The sequence below is a fragment of the Alexandromys fortis genome, unplaced genomic scaffold, assembly GCF_014885135.2.
Source record: "Alexandromys fortis isolate MF-2015 unplaced genomic scaffold, M_Fortis_MF-2015_v1.1 scaffold_26, whole genome shotgun sequence".
NCBI lineage: Eukaryota > Metazoa > Chordata > Mammalia > Rodentia > Cricetidae > Alexandromys > Alexandromys fortis.
The window spans coordinates 12,544,362-12,572,009 of record NW_026067894.1 but is presented as its reverse complement, the minus strand read 5'-3'; the positions used below and the strand labels follow the sequence as shown (position 1 = coordinate 12,572,009).

Genomic DNA, 27,648 nt, shown 5'->3' with positions numbered 1-27,648 from the left:
GGAACGAAACACCTCCCAAAAGTCCTCTGACTCTCTCCTCTCTCTCTCTCTCTCTCTCTCTCTCTCTCTCTCTCTCTCTCACACACACACACACACACACACACACACACACACACACACACATGGCTCATGTGTGCCTGTACACGTCACACAATAATCTTTCAAAAAATCAAATTAATAATTTTTTCAAAAAAGTCAGTGTAGATCTGTGGCATTTGACTTTGTCTCAGTTTCCCTAAACTCAGGAAGAAGAGGCTCTGGGAAGCCCACAGGAGCTGGGAGAAGTCTGAATTTGAACAACTTCGCTCAGCACACACACCACAGCTTAAGAACCATGAAAGTACAAAGAGGCCTGTGTCCTGAGAAGAACTGCCAGTCTGAGGAGACACTGGGACCCATGGTGCTGGACAACACAATGCTCTGCACCAGCCTTGTTCTAACAGTTGCTGCCTAGCAAGCCAAGCGTGAGGGTTACTCCGCCTTGCCAGCTTAGAAGGAGAGTAAGGCAGAGTCTACGCAAAGCCTCCTGGGGGCAGGGAAGTGGAGCCAAGATTGTAGCTCAGTAGTTGAGCCCTGGCCGGGCATGCCCAAGGCCCTGGGTTCGAGCCCCTAGTAGAGCAAAACAAAACAACAACCCCCCATTCCTTTGCTCTTTCTGGAGTGTCTCTGGGCCTGTCCTTAGCCTTCATGGTGCGTCACACAGAGACCACAACCAGTCATAAGTTTAGGAAAGGTCACAGGTCTGACCCCTACCTCAACCAGGCAACTCACCCTGCCTCATGATACCAGGCCTGGAGGCCTGTGAGGAAAATAGGGATGAGTCAGAGAAGCAAATGAGAGCAGGCGATTCTAGGGCTCAGGAGAACAGACAGGGCTGAGGTGAGGAACAGGTTTCTGCATGCCGGGTGGGCCAGGCTCTCTCTCAGCCACGCCTACGCTGCTTTGTGAATGATTCCACTGGATAATTTTTTAAAAAACCTAAATATTTATTTGCTTCATATTTACAAAGGTGGGGAGGAGATAAGTGAGACCCCAAGCACTCCCTCCCCCATGCCTGGCTGGCCAGGCCCCTCACGCTGCAGAGGCAGACACGGCTGGAAGGGACAGGATTTATGTTGCATACTCTTGAACTACAGCGAGTGTAAGCCTGGTCCTATTTACAGGGCAGAAACACTACAGGTGGAGCGTGGGGGTGGCAGAGCAAGCACCAGAGTCCTGGCCAGAGGGTACCAGCTTGCCACCTTGCCCACCTCTCCCGAGGCATCTCCTTGGCCCGCTGGGCTTCTCTGGGAAAACAGGCCTGCTCACATGATGCTTGCTGGGGTGAAGACAGGGCCCACACACAAGGTGTCTGTGATTTCCCAGCCACAGGACAGAGGTTTGCACACATCTTCGGTGTCCTGGTCTTCTCCAGGCAGCAGCTGCCTTCGAAGCGCTTCCCTGAGAGCAAGAGACAAAAGGTGAAAGGCAGCCAGCATGGGGACAGAGGGCCCAGGGCTTCCTGTGGCCCCTGCTTCTATAGCCCTGGCCTCCTTACACACAGGATTCTCACCCGATCCCTAAGCCCAGCCAAGGACAAGAACAAGGGAGGCCTGTGGCCCTTGTCCCCACTGTCTCTCCCCTGGGGTTCACACCACCCAATAAAGGAAAGGCTTCGTGTTTACTGAGATTGTCTGTGCATCAGACACGGCAGCAGTCTCCTCACCACCCACCCCATTACCTAAGTCCTTTCTTCCAAAAGCACTGCAGGAAGACCAAACCATCTCCATTTTCCCAATGAGGAAACAGACTCAGAAAGAAGCAGCCTGCTTAAGACTCCTCCCTAACAGGTGGGGAGACTAGAAATAAGCCCAGCTCTCCACACCCCAGGTTTAGGGCTTAAAAAATAGCCCATTGCCTGCCTCGCCCCAATCCCACAAACTGGTTCTTATCCTCCAACCCCGGGTGGATGAGCAGTCCCACTATCTGACCAGCTGCTCCAGCCCACACCCAGGCCAGCCCTGCCAAGCCCGGCTCCCAAGCAACCCACTCCCGCATCTCTGCCTCTCTCTAGGATCCGCCATTGTCCCTGACCTGCTCCTGCTCCTCCACACAGACTCAGCACAGATACACTCGTTTTTCCAAAGGGCAGACTCTCCTCTCGCATCCCCAGCACCTCCTGCCACACTCAGTCCACGACACTGGCCCCTATGCATGCCCAGTGTTCACTGTGGCACCCCAGAGTGCTCTCACACATCCCTTCCCAGTGCTGTGCTGTCCCCAGCATGCCATCCGCCCTCGCTGACTAATTCCTCCTCAGCACCCAGGTTCAGAGCCCTACAGACACGGCGGGGGTCTACTCATAGAGCACCTCTCCTTGAGAGCAAGGGTTCAATGCCTGCCTTCCTGACATCCCTTCACCGACAACAGGGCAGGGGGTACGGCTGAATCCCTCACGCTGCAGGAGGCTAGCACCTGACAGTGGCTTGCTGGGCAGATGGGGTTGATGCTGAGGGGACACTGGGTGAGGAAACAGCACAAGGACCATGCCAGCTTACCCTTTCCCTCTGGGCTCTACCCTCCCTCTCCTACCCAGTTCCCCACCCCATTCATTTTCCAGACTTCCAGCACATTCCAGTCCCCCACAGGCAGGAAGACCTCTCTCTCTGGTGCTTCGTACAGTCAGAGGTAGATGGGAGGTTCTGCACCTTCGGCTCCTTGTCTGTAAATGTAGGTTGGCCCAATTTCTTAAAACCCTTCAGTGGCCCCCTTCAAGACCAAATCTAGGTTAGGCCTCTGGGGTTCTCGACTCACTCTTCCCTGAATGCCATTGCTTGAGAGACAGAGCTACGGGCAACTCTGTAACAGAACTAGGCCCTCTCAGGCCTCCTCCTCTGTAGCCACCCTCTTGGCTGTCCTGGGCACCCAAGTTTCCAAGGCTTAGATGGCTTCTAGACACTTCCATGAACACCCCTTCTCAACCCACAGCCCTCCCTCCCCAGGGTCATTCTCACTCTGTGCCAGGGTCTTTGGGTACAGATCCGCACCTTAGCTCACTCGACATTAGACACTCCTGTGCCCTCGGGGACTGACAAAAAACAGGCCTCAAAGCAAAATGTATTAGAGGCCCTTTGCCATGGGGTGACTTTCTGATATGCCCACTTCTCTGGGTCAGTATTTTTGCTCCCGGTAACGAATGCAGGTGACTCTCTGCCACCTCATCCACCTGTAGTTGTTGGTGACAGTTGGGGACTCACAAAGAAGCCTACACGTTTTTATTTTGATTTTTTTTGGCTTTGTCAAAATACACCCAATGGCAAAATGGCTGTATGGGCCTGCCCTGTACCCCACACGGGGTAGAAACAACAGCTACATTAAACAGATGAACGGAACATGACTTTCCTGGTGTCCCGTCAGACCTGGCATTTGGTGACGGTCCTGGGGGCTCTCAGATATAGACACCACTTAGTTCTGGGGGGGGGCCTGCATAAAAGTCCCTCGCAGCTGTCCCACCCTCCGAGTCCTGCCATAGCCTGACACCCACTGTGTGGCCTCTCTGGAAATGGCGCTGACCCTCAGAGTTGTGTGGGGGTGAAAGGGAAGAGGTGAAGTGCCCAGCACAGGGCTGGCATGGGGGCGCCACGGGCCTTGGCGACCTCCACCTCACACGCCTCTCACCTCGCAGGAGACAGAGAAGATTGGCATTACCGCCTCTTCCTAGATAGAAAGACTGAGGTCTCTGACTCAACAAGTCATTCCCTGGTCACAGAGCTGCCGCCTGGCTGCCGCCTCCAGCCCACATCTGCTCTCCGCCTCCTTCCCGCACCCACAGCCAGAATGGTCTTCAAAAACACTGACCAGACTGGACCAGACCACACTTCAAACCTGCCCTTGCTTTCTGCAACCTTCACTTCACCTCCAAAGCAGAGTGAAGCCAAATCTGGCCCTGCCTCCCTATCCAGTCACAAGCAACTTCCAATGAGGGATACACCCCATTGCTTCCCCCACCTGCCTGCTGCCCCTCACCTCCTCAGGGAGCAGGCCTGGGCCTTCGACAGGGCTGGAGCCCCTTCTCCAGTATGGCACCAGTCACAGAACTGTGTGCCCCCTACAGAGCGCAGCCTCACCTTTGACCAGAGCCAGGTGCCCAGCACCTAGGCGGCCAGGAGCTTCTTGTCAAACTGGATTCCAGAACAGCAGCTTCTCAGCTCTGTCTCGCTACTGCTTCTGCCCAACTTGGCTCCCTTCAACCCACTTCACAGCGGGACCCCCTTACCAGGCTAGGCGGGACATGGCATAAGTGATTCTGTAGGCCTGGGTCCCCCCGAGGAGGGACTTTGTATTCATGGTGTAGGCACCCATGTTGTCAAAGACCAGCCAATCCCCTACGTGTAGTTTCGGCAGCCACAGGCCCTCAGCCACACGGTCGCAGCCATCAACTGCTGGCCCCCACAGGCTGCTGCTGTACAGCGGTTGATCTGCAGATGGTTTCTGTAAGACATAGGACAGGCTTTCTGTGGATGCAGTTATCCACGTGGGCGCCATTCTGTAACATGAGGGCCAGGCTTGTTGGGGTTTCTGTCCTGCCCGGTCCCCCAGCCATTTAGTCCCAGAGAAAAAATCACAAAGAGATCTCCGTAAGTTATAAAACTGACTGGTCCATTAGCTCAGGCTTCTTATTAGCTCTTGTCACTTATATTAACCCATTATTCTTATCTGTGTTAGCCACATGGCTTGGTACCTTTTTCAGCAGGGCAGGTCACATCCTGCTTCTTCAGTGATCTGAGCAGGACTACCACGGGAGCTTCCTGCTTCCCAAAATTCTCCTGTTCTCATCGCCCCACCTCTACTTCCTGTCTGGTTGGCCCACCAGCAATACTTCCTGCTTGGCCAATCAGCATTTATTTAAAACATGATTGACAAAATATAGACAATTCTCCCGCACCACTGACTCAGTCCCTAATCCAACAGACTATCACCTGATGGCCTGGCAGAGACCACAGAGGTCAAACACATGCCTCCCACTTCAGGGAGCTGAGGTTCTGAAGGCTGAGGATTTGCTCAAAGGCAAGCTTCTTCCTTTCCCCAAGCCCCAAGACAGGGATTCTCTGTGCAACAGCTCTGCTGTCCTGGAACTCACTTTATAGGCCAGCTGGCCTCGAACTCACAGAGATCCCCGGACTCTGCCTCCTGAGTACTGGGGTTAAAGGCATGCACCATCATCGCCTGGCAAAGGAAAGCTTCTTTCTTAAATGATTTCCAAAGGGAAAGGAAATCTGTAACAGTCTGCTGTAGGATAATGCTCCTGTACCCTGTAAAGATTTGTCATTCATACTGGTTTAATAAAACGTTGACTGGCCAGTAGCCAGGCAGGAAGTATAGGTGGGGCAACCTGACTAAGAAAATTCTGAGAAGAGGAAAGGCGGAGAAGTAGTCGCCAGCCAGACACAGAGGAAGCAAGATGAGAATGTCTCACTGAGAAAAGGTACCAAGCCACACGGCTAAACAGACAAGAATTATGGGTCAATTTAAGTTGTAAAAGCTAGTTAATCATAAGCCTAAGCAATAGGCCAAACAATTTATAATTAATATAAGCCTCTATGTGATTATTCGGGTCTGGGCAGCCAGGAATGGAAGTGCAGTCTCTGTTTACAACAGTCTGTCTCAGGACAACCAAAGAGAGCAATTCTGTCAAATTTAGGGCTCCTGCTGGGCAGGTCCTGAAAGACAGGTCATAGCCAAAGGAAAAACACGTGTGGGTCTTCTTGGTAGACTCCCTGCCCCCTTGCTTGGCCTGCTGCAGCACTGGCCCCATACCAGTTCCTTCTGCTCCTCAGTTACCCTGCCTCCCCTCCCCCACACCCTGCTTTCACCCCAGATCTTCCCGCCAAGTCTAAACAAGACACCCTAAGCCCCCGAAGCTCCACACTCCCAGAGCTCCACCTTTACAGCCCTTGCTAATGGTAAGGAAATACTCCAGACATGCTTGAGCCTGTCTTCCCCACAGAGTGAAGATCTGTAGACTAATGAACACCTTGCGTGGGTGGCATTTAGGGGGAAGAGAAAGCAGGTGACATCAATAGAAATCACCCAAAGGCCTGGGAGGAAGCAGTGAGGGCCCACAGAAGAAGAAAGGCCTGCCAGTGCCTCATTCGGCAGCAGGAGTGACCGGAAAGGGAGAATGAGGAGGCACCATTTCCATGCAGGAATAAGGTTCACACAGGTGACAAAAATTAGGAAGCAAGGGGGCTGGAGAGATGGCTCAGAGGTTAAGAGCATTGCCTGCTCTTCCAAAGGTCCTGAGTTCAGTTCCCAGCATCCACATGGTGGCTCACAATCATCTGTAATGGGGTCTAGTGCCCTCTTCTGGCCTGCAGGTATACACACAGACAGAATATTGTATACATAATAAATAACAAAAAAATTAACAAGCGATTAGTCCTATCAATGAAGAAAAGCATGCACACACTGTCAAGGTCCAGGAGGAAAGCCATCTGTATTCATGAGTTTCTTCATTCACTGAGCATTTATTAAGTGTCTACTATATACCAGGATCTGATCTAGGAGCTATGAACAGAAGTCAGCAGGAATAAGTAAAAAAAAAAAAATGAAATTAAAGGGGGAGATTAATATCCTTGTCTGTTTGTCTGTTTAGCTTTTTCTACATAAATAGGTTTTTTTTGTTTTGTTTTTGTTTTGATTTTTAGGTTTGGTTTGGTTTGGTTTTTCAAGACAGGGTTTCTCTGTGTAACAGCGCTGGCTGTCCTGGAACTCATTTTGTAGAATAGGCTGGCCTCGAATTCACAGAGATCTGCCTGCCTCTGCCTCCCAAGTGCTAGGATTAAAGGCATGTGCTGCCACCACCTGGCTTAGCTTCATATTCTTATTTACACGCTTTTGTAATAATAAAATGTAGCCTTGGCTGCTGTGAACTCTTCCCAGTAGCCCCAGGCTCTAGAAAACACTAAGCTGTGCTCTAAGGGGCAGGTGCTCTGAGAACACATCCACAGAGCCTTAGTGAAGACAGCCTCTAGAGGTCCTGCACTCGGGAAGAAAAGACACCGTCTGGAGAGCAAGTTAGCATCCTCTTGCTAATTAGTAGTACAAGCTTAAAAACAGGCCAGAAACAGTTGCATGCGTGATGCTGGGGTCGTGTGTGATGCTGGGGTCAAAGGTAGGCTTCATGGATGCTAGCCACTCACTATAAAGGCGTGTGCTGCCAAGCCTCACAGCCTGTGTTCAAGCTCTGGGACCCACACAGGGAAGGTGAGAACCGACACAAGCTCTGACCACCACACACACTTATACACACACACACACACACTTACACACACACACACACTTACACACACAGAGTGAATAAGTAAGTATAAAAAATTTTTTTTAAAAAAAAAAATTTTTTTTTTTTTTTTTTGTATTTTTGAGACAGAGTTTCTCTGTAGCTTTTGGTTCCTGTCCTGGAACTAGCTCTTGTAGACCAGGCTGGCCTCGAACTTACAGAGATCCGCCTGCCTCTGCCTCCCCCAAGTGCTGGGATTAAAGGCGTGCACCACCACTGCCCGGTATAAGTATAAAACATTTAAGAAGACTCAAAGGAGCCAGGGGGTGATTAGAGGAAGTCAGGAAGTCTCCGCATGCCAGGCAGTGTCTCTGCTCAAAGACAACATAAGTTTCCATTCACAAAGGTCATGGGAGCATTAGGTTATAAAATTGTTGGATATATTTGGGCCACACTAATACTTAATCAGGGAAAGTAATAAGAACCTAATGGAGGAAGAAATACATGAGCTGTAACCTCTCCTAGCCAGAAAACTTTGACAAACCACAAGGAAATTCCTCCCTAATTTAAAACAGGCTAAATAAATTACTCAGGAATTGCCCCGATATTTCCCTTAGGACTAGAAAGCATATAAAATAATTGAGAGCTTACCAAAGACTATCGATAAGAAAATGACACTGTGGTTAGTTAATTCACACAAAGCTGCCTCATATCACGGATAAAATACAAAGGATAACAGAAAAAGAATGTCCATGTGTGTGCCTGCCAGCTAAGAAACACAGAGTTTCAAACCAGCGGCTGCCTCATGTGATCTCAGAGCTCCAGAGGCTGAGGCAAGAGGGGCATGCGATGGAGACCGGCCTGGCTGCCAGTCTGTGAGATCTGTCAAAAACTCCATCAAAAAACAACTATTCAAACAAATTCAGCCGGGCGGTGGTGGCACAGGCCTTTAATCCCAGCACTCGGGAGGCAGAGGTAGGCCGATTTCTGTGAGTTTGAGGCCAGCCTGGTCTATAGTTACACAGAAAACCCTGTCTTGAAAACCCCAAAAAATAAAAATAAACAAAAAGGATGTAAACTTTCCAGTCTCTTCAAACTCCCCACATGGCTAAGCCCATCCCTTCCTTTCCTTTCTAGGGTCCGTATTCTCTGGCTTTAAGAAAAATCCATGAACGTACCTAATGTTAAATGATAGGATTTATTCTGCATGCTTTTGGCAGGTGCTTAAATAGATCTTTGTAAAAGCATTGGTATCAAAGGAGATAAAACAACAAACACATTCCAAATATGTATATGAGAGCAACAATAAAGTGTGTCTGTCGTATGAGATGAGAAGGCCGCTATGCTTGCTGTGAAAAGGGCACCCGTGGTAACAGCCTGTGACACAGTGGGGAAGAAACCTGGAGATATGTAAGCAAGGGGCCTAAAAAGGCTCCTATCTTTTAACCTGGGAAGATTTGGGGGACTCATCATCAGAATATTATTCTTAAATGTAGGGCCCTGGTCTGCCCTTATTCCTGGGGCACATCTCGAGGACAATTTCTGGTCAACGTGACCAAGCATTCAGCCCTTATTCCTGGGGCGCATACAGTTTCTAGTCAGATGACTAGCATTCTGCTGGCTCCTGTATTTCCCCTGCCCCCCCCCCTGATGATTAGCTGCAGGGCATTCATTCCGTTGTTGATATGGTAATTACCCACCTGCCTGGGCGGGGGTCCACCTGCTGCAGTTAGGTAGATAAGGACTTCCCCAAGTCTGATTCGCTTGATCAGCTTGATCTGAATGACCCTGGTCTCTGTGTGTCTTGTGTTCAATCTCCAGGCCTTGCCCGACTGTACTGAGGGTGTAACACCAAAACTGGGTGTTATACTTAAAAGCATTTCCATCTTAACAATGTCAGATGAGCCAGTGGTGCAGCAGAGATCATACTCACAGAGAGGATACACATGGAAACATGAATAAGAATCACAGAAACTCCGCAGGGCCTGAGTGGCGGGCGAGAAAGTGATTGTGATTGGAGCTTTGTACCTGACAAGAGGCAGATGAATAAAGCATGACCCCTACCCGCAAGGGCTCACGGTCTGCTGAGAATAAGCATTCCACCGTATGACACTTCGCCCCTCCGAGGCCAGTTTTCCCCTTATGAAATGAGATTGACAGTGTGTTCCTTAAGTACTCTTAGAAAATTAAGAGAGGAATGACATGGGAAATGCTCACACAGACTCAACTGCTATACGTACATGATGTCAACTGTCCCCAGTACGTAAGTGGCACGAGAGCAATGACGTGCTGAACGCACATAGTGGAAGAGGAGCTCGGATGCAGGAGGAGCCAGGATGATGAGCGGAGGTCATTAGGGCAGAAGTCTTTAGCACAGAGAGGCTTTGCTCCCCTGTCTGAAAACTTCCTTTGAACTTTAAGTTGCCTGCACAAGTTTCCAAAGTCTGTTTGATTCCAGCAATACACAGGAGCCCCCCCCCCCCCCGGGCAACACAGCAAGACCCTATCTTATAAAAGTAGGGAGAGAGGAAGTGAGGGAGAGAGGATGAAAGGGAAGGAGGGAAAAGGGATGAGAGGGATCTGCATGGTGGCCAATGAGTGTTGAGCAAGCAGAACAGCACTGGTGGCCACTTCAGAGACAGCAGGAGAGGAGGAGATGAACTCAAAACCAGTTTGGGATCATCGAGGCTCAAGAGATAAAGGTGTCCTCCACCCAGAAAGACAGAGAAGGCACAATCCCATCCTGTCCAGTCCTCCAGCTTCAGCAGTGCTGATGGCTGAGAGAAGAGCCCTTGGGTTGGAAATTAAGAGTTCAGATCTGAGCAAGTTTAGCCTGAGGTGCTTGAGAGACTCCAGAAGACATGGGAAGTGGGGGAGGGGAGCTGGAGGACCGGGCTCAGCAGACAAATCATTCATTGTGCAAGGATGTACCCCACTATGGCAATTTCCCAATACCCTCTTTAAAAAGAAGTCTTGGTAGTTTGTTAATAAAACTGTTTTTGTTTTTTTCACTTGTAGCGTTTCCTACATTCTGGAATTTTCTGATGTGTAGACTTCCTCTATTTCCCTTTGGTGCCATTGAATTTTCCTTTCCTTTCTTTCTTTCTTTCTTTCTTTCTTTCTTTCTTTCTTTCTTTCGTGTGTGTATGTGTGTGTGTGCACTAGCGTGGCATTTGCAGGGCAACCAAAGCTGCTGGAGGCTGGGGTGAGCTTTGTTGCTCATGTTCATATGAAAACCATTACACACAAACTTTACTTCTAGGGACTAACTCCAGAGCAGGGACCACAGGTATCTGTCAAGACACTCAGTGCTGGAGACGGAGTTGAACAGCTAGGGCTGCATTGGTTGGAGTACTTTATAGCCACAAAAACAAACAAACAAACAAACGAAAAACCCATATTGTAAGATGAGTTGATGGCACAGCAATAGGTACGCTCCATATAAATGAAAAGAAAGATTAGGGAACAACGCCACCCCAGTGCTAGGAAAATGAACACTTTGTGTTTTCTAAAAGAGTAAAAAAGAAATAAAGAATTCTGCACGGTGAGACTGTGAGCAATATCTTTACCCTTTACCCTTGCTTTCTTTTCTTTCTTTCTTTTTTCTTTTCTTGGACAGGTTCTATGTAGCTTAGTCTGACCTTGAACTCATGATCCTTCTGCCTCAGCATCCCAAGAAGGCTGAGATTCCAAGTGCACACCATGCCTAGATCTTTTATCTATTTTCTTTAAACAATTTTTAGTGTGTGTTGAAGCCAGGGCCTCCTGCATGCTAGGCAAGTTCTCCCATCACTGAGCTACACTTCCCACTGAGAACTCAGTTCAGTGACAGAGCAGCCCAGCAGGCACCACAAAGACCAACTAAATAAATAAGAATTAGGTAAAAACACAGGCGCAGAATGAAGGCACAGTCACAGGGCATGGGCTCACCTTCTGCAGGGTGGGGGTGGGGCAGGTGTTGTCAAACAGGACTGAGTTGAAGATCCCGTAAACGCCCTCGTCAAGGTGGTACACGATGGTCTTAGGGGCCGAACTGGTTTCGTCTGTGAGGAAGGGATAGAAGAGGGGCCACACAAGCAGAACGTGAGGGGCCTGGGAACCTGACATTACAGTGAACTTAGTAAGGACAAAGCTGTGGGCCAAAGGGTTGCCCCTTCTTCAGGTGTGGGGTAGACCCTGCAATGGAAGTCACTAAAAACCATCTTTCCGGGGGCTGGAGAGTTGGCTCAGTGGTTAAGAGCACTGGCTGCTCTTCCATAGGTCATGAGTTCAATTCCCAGCAACCACATGTTGGCTCACAACCTTCTGTAGTGAGATCTGGTGCCCTCTTCTAGTGTGTGAGCATACATGGAGGCAGAATGTTGTATATAAATCCCAGCACTCGGGAGGCAGAGGCAGGCGGATCTCTGTGAGTTCGAGACCAGCCTGGTCTACAGAGCTAGTTCCAGGACAGGCTCCAAAGCCACAGAGAAACCCTGTCTCGAAAACAAACAAACAAACAAAAACAAACAAACAAAAAAAAAACCAGAATGTTGTATACATAATAAATAAATCTTTAAAAAGGAAAAAAAAAACCATCTTTCTGGTGGCATGGATTCACTTCCGTGTTGGGAAGATCCCACCACTGCCACCACCACAGTGCCAGAACGTATTTCCCTGCTTGCACAGGAGTTCCTAAAGGCCCCAGTAAAAGTAGAAGAGCAGCTCGCCCAAATTCAGAGGCACATGACAGGGAGGAGGTATGTCAGAGTAAGAAACCAGGTGGGCTGGCTACACTAGACAGACTCTCCCCCAAGCCTCCAAGAGCCCAGGAGAATGCATGGCTGCACATACATGCACACACACTGACCATGCTGCCTGGAGTCCCGCGCTGCCAACGGCTCTCTCTGAGGAAGAGCACACCGCTATGCCACTCCCCAGTGTGAGGGAGCACAGAGCAAAGCCTGAAGTCAGATTCACTGATACTTGTCACTCATGGGGCCTGAGAGATCCCTACAGGAAGCCTGATTTATATCTGAAAGGCGAAGGTGGGCACTGATGCTGGTGGCGTGGGCACAGGAGCTCCGCGTCATCCCAAGCTGAACTCGAAATCCAGTACTGGCCGTTATCAATCCCGTGACCCCGAACAGATGACTTAATGCTCCCTGCCTGTGCTGTGCTCTGTCCTCTGGAAAGGGGACATGCACAAATGTGGTGTCATGAAGTTATAGGAAAGATGAGTAAGAGCCTGAACTCTGGAGAAGAGGCAGCCCGACCTCTGGCCAACTGTTCAGCAATTCACTCACATTCTCTTTAACTCCACTTCTCATCCATAAAATGGGGCCAATTAAATACCTGTTCACCCCGAGGTTGCTTTGTGCTCCATGAATAAAATACAAACATATTAGGGAATAAAGCAGGGGTTCTCAACCTGGGGGCCAAACCACCCTTTCACAGGGGTCTCCTAAAACCATAAGAAATATCAGATATTTACACTACAATTCATAACAGTAGCAAAATTACATGTATGAAGTAGCAATGAAAATGATTTATGTTTGGGGGTCACCCCAACATGAGGAATTGTATTGAAGGGTTGAAGCAATAGAAAAGTTGAGAACCACTAGAATAAAGAAATAAAATTGTCTTTGGGGTGAGGGGAACTGCAACTTTTCCTACAGCAAACACCCATTCTCCAGAAGGCCCCACCCCTGCTTAGTCAGGCACTGTCTCAGCTTCAGGGAAGAACTGGGCTCTACCGCCCACCTGGCACCTACCCTCCCTGCTGGGCTGTTCCGGAAGAACCTCCTTCTTGGCAACAATGCTGACAGCCACAGTGAAGGCAGAAGACACATAGTAGCGACCCAGCTTAGCAAGGATGTCCACACCGCAGCCCTCGGGGAAGTACAGGTCCAAGGCTGAGTTGATCACAGAGGCAATCTGGGAGAGAGGTAGGTGCAGGACCATGTGATTTCAGGGAGGACTTGGCAGTTGCTAAGGTCGCAGCTGGTACTTGGGCACAGTTAGCCAGCAAGGCACATGGCTGAGGTAAGTGGGGGTTGGGGGGGTGAACCACTGGAGTGAAGACCTCGTGGCTGCACAGCTCACTTGATCCCACATAGAGAGGGATATTCTCTCCTATAACGCTTGGTGCTCAGATCCCAGATTCTCTGGCATGGATCCTTCCTTCATAAATAACCAGCTTGTTAAATAGTAGGTGAGGCTCCAGAAAAAAACAAACGTGCCGAGCTGGCTCTGCCGCCCGGGATGGGTGAGCCCGATCACTGTGGTCTTTCAGAGTGGCTCCTTTAATTCTTATGCAGACATTATTTTTAATTATACATACAACCTGGTTATGTGGGCTCAGAGTTTGCCACTGTTGTTGCTTTGTCCTTATGAGAGAAGGGTTGGCTGTTTGAGCTAGAGCCTCATGTAGCCCAGGCTGGCCTTGAACTTCTGATCTCCCTACATCCACCTTCCTTGCTGGATTATAGACATGCAGTTACCATGTCCAGCACATGTATGTATAACCGGCCACACTCTTTGGACTCTGACTGTCCTCCCATGTGAATAAACATTTTCATCATAATCCAGCAAGTCCGGCACTGGGAAGGCCGCTAGACTTCTGCCATGTACGAGGCTACAAGTCTTCATTTTGAGGCTCATTCCTGGGGCATCTGGAGCCTTGGAGTCACTTCCTGCAGACAGAGACTATAGAAGTTTTGTGCTACTGAAGAGATGTGTCCCAGCGGGGCGGTGGTAGCGCAGGCCTTTAATTCCAGCACTCAGAAGGCAGAGGCAGGCGGATCTCTGTGAGTTTGAGGCCAGCCTGGTCTAAAGAAGTTAAGTTCCAGGAGGGCTCTCAAAAAACCAGAGGGAGGCGGGGCAGGCACCCCTAGGGGTCAAAGTGGGAATCACTATGACACATTTGTGTTGCCCTTGGCTCACAGGTGAGAGGACCCATACAATGGGAGCAGACCAATGGTTGGTTTTGCTTCCCTGCCCTTCCCCCCAGGTTTCTTGTCAGCCCATTGGAGGGTGAATAAGGCACACATACTCAGACCATCAGACAGCTCAGGCATATAAATAATGTCTTTACTGAGCATTTAACAAGCCAGCTAAGTGCACGGCCTTAGCGAGGCGCGCAGCCAGCTCTGCTGTGGACTCGGGATATGCCATAAACTCTACAAGCCCAGCTGTGCCACAACACGGGGTTAATAAGCAGCAATAAAAGCTAGGAGGGCACTAAGCCCAGTGTGACACACAGGCCAAGATGTACTTGTACAGTGTGCTCGCGATGCCCCTCCCCCATCACAAAATGACCTCCAAGCCACCCTTGACCACACACCTCTTCAAATCTCACTTTGGCTTCCTCTAAGCCAGGAAAGCCGCCGCCAAGGTCCAGAATGTTCATCGTGTGGCCCAGCTCAGCACCCATTTGAAACACGAGCCGGGCATCTGCGATGGACTGGGCGTAGGCCTGAGGGTCAGGACAGCCACTGCCAATGTGAAAACTGGAAAGGGAAGAAGAGCCTCAGCTTACACGCAAGGTCCAGGCGTGCCCACATGACAGATGCAACAACTAAGGCCTGGAGCATCAAATGGGATACACGGGGTCACGTGGTACGCTGAGAGCGGACAGGAGGCCTCCCATCATGCTCCCTTGGAGAGGAACCTTCCAGGATGAAAACTGAGGTCCCAAAGTACCCAGATCAGGACACGCCAGCCAGTGAGCATGTAGCCAGGGCAAGTTACTGGGCTCGCCTTGTTAGATGTTGACTTCTACAGACAGACTGGGGAGAAAAGTCCTTACTGTACAGGGGTGTGGAATAAAGCCTGGGGTGCTCAGCCTGGAACGTGAAGTTCTGAATAGACAAAGCTGGAGAAGCGGCCCTAACTATAGCCAATCTTTGTATGGAAAGAAACAGCTCCAGAGCACGGCTGCCACCCCTGGCTTATAGGCATTCAGGGCTCTCTCAGAGCCAAGTCCCTGGGAGCAGCCTCCTGGGATAAGGCCTTCTGGGGACTGTGGAAGGGATGGTGTTAAATCTTCTCTCTAAAGAGGGGACACTGTCCGGTGGCGGAACTCCAGGTCCAGGAAGTCCGTGATTAGCTCCTGGGGTACAGGTACTGGGTCAGGTATGGGCAGGGTGGCCGGCTCCCAGCGCACACCTCACACCCACCACCTCCACGTGGCTCTTCTTGGCGTTTTCAAGCAGATGTCTGCAGGATTTCAGCGACGCTCCGAACCTCAGGCTCAGGTGACTCAGAGAGTGGGAGTCCTGGGTGGCAATGCACAGAACCATCCTGTGGGGAAATGCAGCATCTCTGCTGAGTGAGCCCCTCCCCACGGCCAGCATCCCTGCTGAGTGAGCCCCGCCCCATGGCCAGCATCCCTGCTGAGTGACACCCACACACAAACACACCACACTAATGTGTTGAGAATCACTGAGCCCACAGCTTTCCTAGGTCACCCTGCATGGCCAAGCGATGTCTATGTCACCTGCTGGGTCCAGATATCACCAACCCTCACCCAGGCAGCTCAGGTCTCCCCAATCAACTCCATAACCAGACAGTTTTCATTAGTTTTCAGACATATCACATGAGAGGGAACCATGTGTCAAACAAATTCCTAAGGAGAGTCCTGAAGCTTTGGGTGGACCAGAGTGGCTCTTGGATACCCTACTATTCCCTCAGACCCTTCTCTGGATCCCCAGAGTGTCAAGGACCATTAACTATCACAGCCAGTGAGCTCCCTCCCAGAAACCATTTGCACTGGGCCACTGCCCCATGACCAATATTACTGTACCCCTCACCCATTGCACAAGGTAGATTCAAGCAACACCCCACTTTTGTACATCCCTCAGATGTCCCATGTTGTTCCCAACACCGACATATTTGTTTGCCTTGACTGTTTCTGACTCCCCAAATTTCACTCATTCCTCAAGGCTTGCTTCAAATGTCATTTTTCCTACAGCTAAGACCTCCATAAAACCTGGTACCTTTTTTACCTAGGGCTGTAAGAATTCTGCCCTGGGTCTGGGTCCTGTCTAGGAGTTAGTACCCATCCTGCTGTAAGTGTAGTGGGATCCAAGGAGCATCCAGGATGGGGACCTCTGCCCAGCTGCCCACTCCTTCCCCCCCCTTCCACTCTCACCCAACAGCCCAGTCTCCCTGCAGAAGTGGGTCTCAGCTTACTTGGCACTGGGGTGGCTCTTGACCACCTTGGCCAGCTCCACTTCATTGTCGAAGCTCAGCAGCCTCACCCCATGCTTGGCAGCATACTTGATCTGTGCAATTTGCTTACAGGGGTTGGCACAGATGATCTTACTGGCAGGGACACCGATATGCTGGACCAACTCCATCTCTGCCTGTGAAGTTCCAAAGGTCGTGGTAAGAAGGCCCCAGGGCCTGCTGGCCTGTGGAGCCTAGGGATGAGGGGCAAGCTTATAACTATACACTGGGCGTCAACACAAGTGGGTCCTCTTTCTCTCTCTGGTTTTTTTCCCTCCCAAAAAACAGAGTTTCTCAATGGCTGTCCTAGAACTCACTCTGTAGACCAGGCTGGCTATGGTTTCAAACTCAGAAATCAGGCTGCCTCTGCCTGTCAAGTGCTGTGGTTAAAGGTGTGCACCACCACTGCCCAGCCAGATACACAACAATTGCTTCACACTGCTTTCTCACTGATGACAGCGCTGCCATGTACAGACACGAGTGGGGCACTGCACACGCCTGGGGAGGAGGATCCAGTCCATAGCAAAGATGGTATATCTGCATGTCTTCTAACTTCCTGCCTGCGGGAAGATCTCTCATTCTAAAGCAAGCAGTGTATTTATTCCAAAAATCAAATGTCTTTAAAGGGAGGCATGCTGGACTGGAGAGATGGCTCAGTGGCTAAGCACACTGGCTGCTTTTGCAGAGGACCTGGGTTCAGTTCCCAGCACCCACATGGCGACTCACAACCACCCATAACCCTAGTTCCAGAGGAGCTTTGGCAAGCACTAGGCATGCACATGGTGCACATACATATTTGTAGGCAAAACATTCATATGCATAAAAATAAATAAATCATTCCTTAAAAAAGGCAGGCATGCACATTTTCTAACTCCCAGCGAGGAACTGCGCAGACTCACGGGCTTAGGACAGACTGAAACGTTTAATGAATGCTACTCGGAAAACAGTATGGAGAGTCCTTGGATAATAAAAATTACATAGCAACTACGATTATGTGCAGGAGACCTACAAGACTGAGGCTCAGAACATAGCCTGATCTTAGGACCACCACCTGCTCCAGCCTGAAGCGGTTAATGACATAAAGCTAAGTGTGGTGGCTCAAGCCTTTAGTCCCAGCAAGAGGCCAGCGGATCTCTGGGTCTGAGGCCAGCATGGTCATAGTGAATTCAAGGCCAGTCAGGGCTTCATAGTGAGAACCTCCCGTCACCAAAAAAACAGTTGACGGGAGAAGAGGGACTAGTTGGAAAGAGAAAGAGGGTCCGTGGAAGGGAGAGAGGGGGGAAAGAGAGGGCGACAGGATGTGATCAAAATACTTTATAGTTGTGTCATAAATATCATAAAGAAACCCACTAGACAATACAGAAATCCCATATGGTAACATTCTGAGGACTTGAAGTCAAAGAGATGGCTGTGCTCCCCTGTTCAAGGCAGCATCAATCACAACAGACACGACAGAAAATCAGCCTAAACATCTGTTCCCGGATGAGTGGATACAGAGACTATGGGAGAATGCAGAGTGTGTGTGTGTGTGTGTGCGCGCACACACATGTATGTGGAGGCCACAGGTCTACATCAAGTATCTTCCTCAGTTCCTCTCCACTTTTTTAGCCAGAGTCCCTTATGAAACCTGGAAGCTAGCTCACTGATTGGGCTAGACCGGACTGTCTAGAGAGCAAGTCCTGGATGTCCTGGTCTTCTGCCATCCTAGTACTGAAATCACACAAGCATCAGCTCATCACCTGGTATTTTACAAACCCGGTCCTCATGTCTGCACTGAAACACTTCATGTTTGCATGGCAAGTACTGTGTCAAACGAGCTATCACTCATACTGGAGAGACGGCTCGGACGTTAAAAGCACTGGCTACTCTCCCAGAGTTCAATTCCCAGCACCCACATGGTAGCTCACAGCCATCTATAATGAGATCTGGTGCCCTCTTCCGGCGTGCAGGGAGAATACTGTATACATAATAAATAAATTTTTTTTAAAAAATGAGCTATCACCCCAGACCGCGCATTAACTATGTGGAATCCACAGATGCCAAAGGCAGAAAAGCAGAATAGAAGGGTAGAAGGGTTACGTTTCCAGGGGCTGGGGAGATGAGAAGCAGTGAGGTGTTGGTCAAAGGAGTAAGCTCAGGTGACTTACAGGACGTCAGGGTGACTACATGAACGGCAATGCGCTGTGTGCTTAGACAGTGCCAAGAGATAGGATCGCAGGTGTTCTTACCACAGAAAAATGAGGGAAAGCATGGGTTAGTTTGGGTTTAGCCATTCTAGTTTGTGTGAGTGTGAGTGAGTGTGTGTGTGAGAGAGAGAGAGTGTGTGCGTGTGTGTGTGTGTGTGTGTGAGAGAGAGAGAGAGAGAGAGAGAGAGAGAGAGAGAGAGATACACATATATAGATTATCTGACTATGAGAAAAGTCTTCAAAGCCATGGGTCTCTCTGACAGCACCCAGTCCAAAGGCCTGTGCTGTACTGGTGTGTCGATGAATGCATTCTCTCCCCCACCCCTGTACATTTTGGTTACTGCCGTTTATTTTATTTCATTATATTTGTTTATTTGGAGGAATGTGTGTAGAGTTCCAGAGGACAAATTTCAGGACTTGGCTCTCTCCTTACGCCATGTGGGCCCCAGGGGTCAAACTCAGGAGGCTGGAGCAAGGGCCCTCACCAACTGAGCCATCTTGCCAACCCTTACTTTTGTTTTTTGAGATAGGGTATGATGTAGCCCAAGCTGGCCTTGAAATGAACTTTTAAAAAGTTCTAAATTATTTTATTATTACCGTGCATGCACAGGATATATAGGTGCGGGGGGGGGTGTCATGGAGCACGTGTGGAGGTCAGATGACAGCTCGGAGGAGTCGGACTCTCCTTCCGCCATGTGGGTTGAATCTTCTATGTAGCTGAGGACCAAACCCCGAGCTTCTGAGCATGCTAGGAATTCACGCTACCCCTGTGCTATCCTTAGCCATTTCAGGCCGCGGGTTCTGCACCACGGAGCCTTGCCCCTAGCTCTTCCTTGCCTTTACTGACCACGGCTTCTGCACCTGCTGCAGCAATGACGCAGATGGTCATGCGTGGTGCTAAGTACCCCTGTTCGCTGAGCACCTGCCACTGCTAGGAAATTTTTGCTATGGAGTCACTGGTTTTGGTTTCTTGAGCCATTCAGTCTGTCTCGACTGCCTAACTGCCACTGTGGTACAAAGCAGCCACCGACGACTGGGAAATGACTTAGCGTGGCGGTGATTTGATTTGGCTCACTGTCCAGTTTTCTGACCCGCCTCCGAGGCGATGTTTCATTCAGTCCCTCCAGCCCATGCAGAGAGTATGAGAAACTCTGCAAGGCCAGCAATGTCCTAGCACATGAGTCCACACACATACCCATACATACACATGCATATAAAATAAAACATGTCACAAAAAAAAAAATAAAAGAGCTATGAAGCAGGTAACAAAGCCAGAGTCGAGAGTCAGACATGCCTCTCCATGAATAAGGGAGTCAAGAGACAGCCGGCTTGGAAGCATGGTAGGAGAAATGAGGGCCGTTTGTAACCATGGCGAGTCTGATTCTGGCCCAGCAGCCTTCAGCACTAGTTGCATTAAGTCCTGTCAGACCCATAACCATCAAATATCAGTATCCACTCTCCATATTTCAGAGGGGAAAGCTGAGTTCAGAGAGGTCTAGCCATTGATGGTGACAGCCAGTAAGTGACCTGGAGGGACACCAAGATCCAGCTCCAGAGCTGGACATGTGGCTGTCACAGCTGACATTCCAGATGCAGATCTGTCACCATGCCAAGTCTGCGTGAATATGAAAATGTCCCCTCCCTCCCTACACAAGGTGAAGAGAGGCCATGGCAGCCCTGTGAGGACCGGTGACTTCAATACTCGTGGTTATACATATTTAAACAATAAGTGTCATTCAGGGAAGGCTTGCTCCGTGTCAGGCATTGCATTCCAGTCTTATATACATTTCCATTTCTTCATAGTTCCCTTATGAGGTCATGAGGTTTGGAAGGGTAAGTCATTAATTCCAAGTCATGTAGCTTAACTGCCAGAGCTCAGCCTACACCGACAGGCACCTCTTGAGCATCCGTTAAAGTGCCAGCCTGCGACAGGTGCCAAAGAGAACACGTAGGGAAGGAAGCAGACGGGGTCTCCCACTCTGTGGCACTTTCAGGCTGGTGGGGCAGAAGCATAGACAAAGGGGTGCTGAACAATGGCAGAATGGCCAACGGGTTCAAGGGACCACGAAAAGGTTCAGCATGCTAGAGAATGAGGGACCCTGGGCGTGAAGGACAAAGCACAGCCTAAGGACTCAGAAGGGAAAGCAGAGCCCCCACCTGGCCTTGGATGGGCCAGGGATGACAGTTTCCAGCAGAGGGAACAGACCCACCAAGAGCTGAGGATACTGGGATGGCCAGCGTGGGGTTCAGCACTATGGGGAAGACAAGGGCAGAGGGTGTGGGCCGCCAAGGGACCAGAAGCAGTGTGTGGGTTTGCAAGTTATCCTGTGCAGAACAGAAGCTTTCAGAGTTCCGAGGAGAAACACGGCAGCCAGATGTGCCCCTGCACACCCGCAATACCGGCACTGTGAAGGTGGAGGCGTTCAAGGCCCGTATGGACTACTACAGATCCTGAGGAAGGGAGTACTTATGATGGCCACCTGAAGAACGATTTCCTGGGGTCCAGGCGAGACTGACCCATGCCAGAAATGACCAAGCCACCCTAGAAAGGACAGAGATGTGCTCTGGTGGCAGCATGGCGGGTGAGGTGATGGACGTGGGGATGGAGGGTGAGGAAGTGAGACAACACAGGGTAGACAGCTGTGGGGTGACCCTCAAGTGAGGGAGGATGCTATTTAAAGTGGAGGAGAGCTTAGGACCAAGTCCAGAGGGCTGCGCCACTCCCAGCAGCAGGTACCAGGGGAGCCAGTCAGCACCTGGACCTGCACAGGGGACGGAGAGAAAAATACATACAGGATAAATCATCAAGAGTTCTCCGAGGGTGGAGGCGAGCCCAGAGCAACTCGATAGATAGATAGATAGATAGATAGATAGATAGATAGATAGATAGATAGATAGATATAGATAGATCCCTCTCCCTCTCTTCTGTGCACTTTTGAAGTCTTGCAAACTGGGAATGTATACTACTATTGGATCTTTTTAAAAAGAATACTTGCTGGGTTGAATACATTAAGAGATGATAAAGAAACGCGTTCCCCAGACCAGACCCAAATGCATTTGCACAGAAAGCTTTCCAGTGCCTGCTGTGCTAAAGGGGCTGGAACAGCCCACACCGCGGGAGTTCTTCCTATACCACAAGATGCTTAATGTGCGTCAGCCGCTTGCATGTTTCTAAATGCTATACATCCACGAACCCCAGAATGCAGACCCTCTGCTGAGGCAGAAAGCCAGCACCCTTGTTTTCTCTTTGAGTGAATGAAGCAATGAACTACTTCAATAGTCACAAGTACCAGGGCATGGGGTTATTATTGTTTGCAAATATTTTTGTTGCTTTGAGATAGGTTCTTGATATATTAGCCCAGGCCAGTCTCATAGCCACAATAATCCTCCTGCCTTAGCCTTCTGAGTGCTGGAATTACAATCATGGGCCACCACGCTGGCTTTATATAACTGTGTTTAAAACAAGGTGGCCAGTGGAATCTAGGAGTGGTGTCCATACCTGTAATATCAACACAGGGAAGGTGAGGAGGGGAGAGTGCCGGAAGTTTGAGGCCAGCCTGGGCTACTTAATAAGATCTTATCTAAGGAAGGAAGGAAGAAAGGAAGGAAGGAAGAAAGGAAGGAAGGAGCAAAGCAAATCAAATCAATTGGGCATGGCGGTATACGACTGGAATCCCAGCAATCAGAAAGTGAAGTAAGAGGATCAGCCTCAATTGCATAAAATCTTGTCTAGATAAACAAACTGGTCACTTTATTCCTGTTGATCCCTTGGTATCTTGTTGGAGGAAATTCTTAGGTGTATCCCCCAGTTCAACCACAAGGGGGCGCAAGGGAATGGGCTAGAGGATGTAGAAGGAGAAAGAGGCTTGGAGGCAGGATCAAGGACACAAGTTCCTGGGGAAAGAAACTAGGAGAATCCGAGCTCATAGGGAGCTGTGACCTGTGCCTCTGGCCTGACGGCTTGTCTCTCCATCCAGCCGTTGCTCACGCCAGGCCTTTGGTCTAAGTCCAGTACAGTATGATGCCATTGTTCATGGCCACCCACTGTGACCCACCAGGAGAGGGCAGCCTCCACCCTTAAAACACCTAGAAGGGGTGGTTAGTGATATGGAACCGCGGTAAAGCGGTAATGCGCTTGCCTAGCACGTGATAAGCCTGGGTTATTATAAGTGCCAGCAACCACCACTCAAGGAAAAGCATCTAGCGATCTGTGTGAGGGAGAGGATACTGTCACCAGCCACACGCCAGCACAGCCAACTCTCTCCAAGGATCTAGGAAAAGGCAATGCCAGTAGAGGCTAAGATCACATTGCCAGACTCGAGCTGGCATCTCCCAGTGCATGATCCTAACCAAGTGGCTCACCTTCTGTGACTCACTTCCTCACGCGTTAAATGTGTATTCCGGGACTGTTATCAAAATCCCAGTAAAAGAATGACCTCACAGTAGAATGACCTCACGGAGCTGTTTCGAGAATAAAATGAGATCACGAACAGAAAACGTCTGGCAGAGAGCTGGGCCCAACAGAAGCACTCAGCGAAGGGTGGACGCTTTCGGCACACACTTTCGCCCGTCTTTAAAGTTTTTTAAGCCTCTGTACAACAGCTCTGTCCTCTAAAGGCCACCCCCTGAAGCCAGAGGACTAAGAACCTCACCCGAGTTTCCAGAAGCAGAAGGACCTAGTCAATGGACTTTCACCCTATTTTTTAACCCAAGCTCAAGGGACCCAACGGATCCTGCCCCTTCCCTTCTCTATAGAGAGCGCCGCCACACTACTGGAGGCTGCAGGGACAGCAAAGCCTTCTGCCTCACTGGACTTCGTGTCCGACTTAGAACAAGGCAATGCAAAGAACAAGAGGAGACTCTTCAACCACAAAGAGTGAACAGTAGCTAACCTCCAAGTAAAGGTTAACCTGCCCCCTCCATCTCCCACCCCAGTGCACACATTTTCCTTTCCCCACTGGGGATCGCTCTAGCCCCATGGTCTTGGACAGGCTGGCTCTCCTTTCTCCGCCAAGAATTCTTTCCGGACTCCATTCACAGGGCCCAGTCACACTGCTGACCAGGGCTCAGCAGGGATCCTCTCCAGAACAGCCATGACTAATCATCAAGGAAATGATGGTGAGGACATCACAAGGGATATATGTCCAGCAGGCTCGCTTCCACCGCTGGGCTTAGCACTGGCCCTAACCTCGGCCTGGAATGTTCTTCCTCTAGTTCTCCCCCTGGCTCAATCTCCTACCTCAAAGTGTGAGTTCAAACCTCAGAGAAGCCTTCCTTGAACAGGGTTGGTGATGGCAATCTTCCTAGAATCCCAGCTTTTAGAGGGGCGGAACAGGAGGACCGGGAGTTCAAAGCCAGGCCGTGGTGAATAGCGAGTTCTCGACTAGCCTATGATCCACAGAGACTGACGCTGCTTCAAAACAAACCAAAGACAACCCTCCTACCCCACTTCCCTACTTCCCACCTACAACACCACAATGAAGTGTCTTCATTGCTTTATTTTTGTAGAAAGCACCATAACAGGGGGCTTTTTTTTTTGTTTCATTCACAGTTAAGCTCCCACCTGGAATAGCATTTTGCTAAGTGAATGAATGAGATCAACTCCTCCTTTTGATGGAATAAAAACAATGAAGCAGCATCCGTCTTGCTCAGCGCTACACTGTGAGCCCCACCCAGGCAGCCACTACTCCACCAGAGCTCATGACCACTCTAAGCAAAGCCAATCAAAAGCCACCAGGAGGGAATTAAGAGCGGAAATCAAATTAGGAAGACAGCCTGCAGCAACAGCAGCAAAACTCTTAAAGAGGATTAGTCTGATAAAACACAGTCACACATTGAATTTATAAAGGGAAAAAATTAAAGCCCAACAGCATAAGAGTGGCTTGGTTTTGTTTTAATTACGAGATAGCACCTACTGCTCTAAGTCAAGACATTGAAAAACTGTCATAGTTTAAAAATTTTTTCCTCAATAGAAAAATTAAAATGCGAGTATTTTTTAAAAAGAAGAAAAATAACCCAGTGTGGTGATACATCCCAGCATGTGGGAGGGTGGAAGTTAGGAGAATTAGGAGTTTGAGGCCAGCCTCAGCAACAAAGTGAGTTTGAGGGCAGCGTGGACTACATGAATCCCTATCTTTAAAAAAATGTATAAATAAGTAAATGAAACAAAGATAAATACAAAACCATTTCAAAGATGACCTATATGCCCAGAGACATCTCGGGTTCCTGTTTGGAACTTCAGAGCTGACAAGTTCCAAGCTCGTTTCTTCCTCCCTCCTCCCTGGAGCCTCCTCTTAGGTAGGCGACCTTCCCAGAAGGCCATGGTCAATTACAGGTCACTCCTGTCCCCTGGAATTACCGAGAGCAGCAGGGCCATGGGAGGGGCAGAGGGGCTCACCTTGCTGGCACAGCTGAAGCCCAGTCCCAGCTCAGCTAGGACCTTCAGCACGCCCAGGCTGCTGTTGCACTTGACAGCGTAAAAGGGCCGGACTCGAGGCAGGTACTTCAGGAAGCAGAAGTGCTTCCTCACGACAGCACCCAGGTCGGCCACAAAGAAGGCAGCCACCTTGCCCTGCACAGCGAGAGGCGAATGGATGTGAGGCCCGGCTCCCTCTCTGTGCACGCTGTCCACAGTCCTTCCAAAGAGTGGCCACCAATAACCTGATGAACCTTTCCAAGGCTCCCACATCCTCCAGAATGGAAGGCAACCTCAGGCTGACATTCAAGACTGTGTGACCAGCTCCGGTCCCTCCCCTTGGTCCAGCTAAAGTCAACTATATAAAGTCCCTCCCACCTCCAAGTCTGTGTTCCCACCATGCCCTCTGTGGAGTCTGGCAAATTCCCAGTCTACCACCATTCAGCCTAAATGCTACCCAACCCCCCCATATATCTATATCTATATATAATTTTAATCCATAACATTTAATGCTCTGGCTGCATTCCGTGTGTTCTTTCAAAGCAGCAGAACTGTGTATCGAGCTGTCTCCTCCACAGAAGGCAGAGGCTGTGGCTTACTGCCCAATGCCACTGACACACGGGTTCTCAGTCCACTGCAAGCCATGCCTGCCAGAAGACTGGCTCTCCCTCACTGCATGGATGAGTATGTGATGTCCCCCCCCCCCCGCCCCAGCCCCGAACTTGTTTTCCTTCTCATGAAACTTCTTTGTTTAAAACGGGTACCCACTTGGTGTCCAACATAATAATTAAGGGACAGAGAAGGTCAAAGACCTTGAAAGGACTTGACTCTGGAAGTAATCACAAGTCCCTTCAATGCATGCTAGATGGGACTTTCTACAAAATAGGCTAGTGGCCATGGAGATAGAACATACAAAGCCGGCCAGAAGTGAATTAGGAAAAAGGCAACAGTGGAAAACACTGGAGATGAGTATGCCTGCCTGCCGGGGAGAGCAAATCCCAGCGAAGGTAGAACAAGGCAGCACACCACCCCGGACACAGGAACTCCACTCTAAAGGAGCTCAAGACTGGGCTCTAAAGCCAGATCGTGGCTATGGAGGCAGACTGGCTCCTGTGGCAGGGAACTGCTTGTAGGATTCCGCTCTGTTGGAGAGTTGCAGGAAGTGGGGAAAATGGGAGGTCATGGGGGCTTCGGTAAGATGAGGACTAATTAAAACGGGGTGCTCTCACTAAGTTCCTAGAGCCCTAAGATGGTGGACTTCCCGGAGCTGGGGGATGTCTGGATGTAGGAGGGGAGAGAGCAGGAGATGGGAACTCGCAGGTTCCCAACTGCAGCACTGGGGAGACCACGCATGTGGCAATGGTGTTCTTTTCTCAAGGCAGGGAACACAGGGAGGGCAGATGTTGAGGCAAGGACCAAGAACTGGGGATAAAAGGAGCCAGTCTCATAAATATCAAGTACCCCAATGAGAAGATTCCTACCAGAGGAGAGGACAGGGAACCCAGCCACACCCCATTCCCATCCCTTCACCCTCACCGTGGTGGCCTGTGAGGCCCCCAGAGTGAGTTCCTCCAGCAGATCCCGGGTGCTGAAGCCCTCCTCCACCATCACAAAGTCAGATTCACTCAGGTAGCCAGCCATGCTGAGCGGGAGGAGCCCAGGGGCTGGATGAAGCCGCTGCCTTGGAGCGCCGCTGGCTGCCTTGGCCACCGCCTTAGAAAGTATGCAACACACTGTAGAGAGAGGGAGATGGAGGGGACCGCTGGGGGACAGGCTCTGCTGTAGCCCTCGCCTCCCCAGGCCTGGATTCCCTGTCCAGTCACACTCTGCCCCCCCCCCCCCCCCCCAACACAGGCCTGAGAAGCAGAAGTTCGCTGGGAACGGTGGTGTTGCGTCTACTAGAGCCTCATTTACCCCCATCTGTTAAGTGGGATTGCTTTGGAGTTCCTTTCCAGTTCTGAAACTTGAGTTTGGAAGAAAAAGAAAGAGCGTGGGAACAGAACTGAGAAACCTAGGTGGAGAAGTTTCCGAGGATGCCTCCAGTCCCGACCACGCCTACCTAAAGAGTTCGACTCTCTTCTCTGCTGCACGACCTTGGGTCCGTTTCCCCCATTTATAAGTGGTTGGTTCTGACACCCTACGAATGCTGTAAGTGCCACTGGCGGGTTCTGTCCGCGGGACCCCTCTCACGAATGCAGGGCGAGGAACCCGCACCCCAGCCCCAGACCTCCTTACCAAGCCCCGTCCTCCTTCGCGGGGGCCAGAGCCAGGCGCGCTGCTAGGGGGGGTCGCCGGTGACCTCGAAACTTGTGCAACACCCCGAGGAGGAGTGGCAGTTGCGGAGCCGAGGCCCCTGCTGAGAAGAGGCAAGGGGATCCGGGGAGCAGGTCAGCGCCCAAAGCCAAGGGCACCCGCTCTCCGAGACTCCCCCCAGCCATCCCCTGCACTCGCCTTAAAACGCATTTACACGGCTTCGGCCCATAGGTCTCCCTAGCGAGTGAATCGGATCCTCGGCGCCTCCGCTCGCTCGCTCCCCCCGGCTCCGGCCCCGCGGCCTGCGCCCCGCGCGCCCAGCAGCC

General features: G+C 50.4%; 1 protein-coding gene across 4 annotated transcripts; it reads right to left on the bottom strand.

Moving 5' to 3' along the window:
* Positions 1 to 976: 976 nt before the first annotated feature.
* Positions 977 to 27,648, bottom strand: Azin2 (antizyme inhibitor 2). Of its 4 annotated transcripts, XM_050156145.1 has the most exons (10): positions 27,305 to 27,439; positions 26,606 to 26,802; positions 25,052 to 25,225; positions 16,433 to 16,605; positions 15,407 to 15,541; positions 14,583 to 14,748; positions 13,012 to 13,174; positions 11,189 to 11,301; positions 4,256 to 4,470; positions 977 to 1,440 (listed from the first exon to the last, which is right to left on the bottom strand). In XM_050156145.1, exons 2-10 carry the CDS (start codon positions 26,708 to 26,710, stop codon positions 1,305 to 1,307), a joined length of 1,380 nt encoding a protein of 459 aa, XP_050012102.1. In that variant the 5' UTR covers positions 26,711 to 26,802; positions 27,305 to 27,439; the 3' UTR covers positions 977 to 1,304. The 4 variants fall into 4 exon arrangements, with proteins under 4 accessions (XP_050012102.1, XP_050012110.1, XP_050012119.1 ...); XM_050156153.1 differs by lacking the exon at positions 4,256 to 4,470; XM_050156162.1 differs by lacking the exons at positions 16,433 to 16,605; positions 25,052 to 25,225; positions 26,606 to 26,802 and having other exon boundaries at positions 27,305 to 27,648.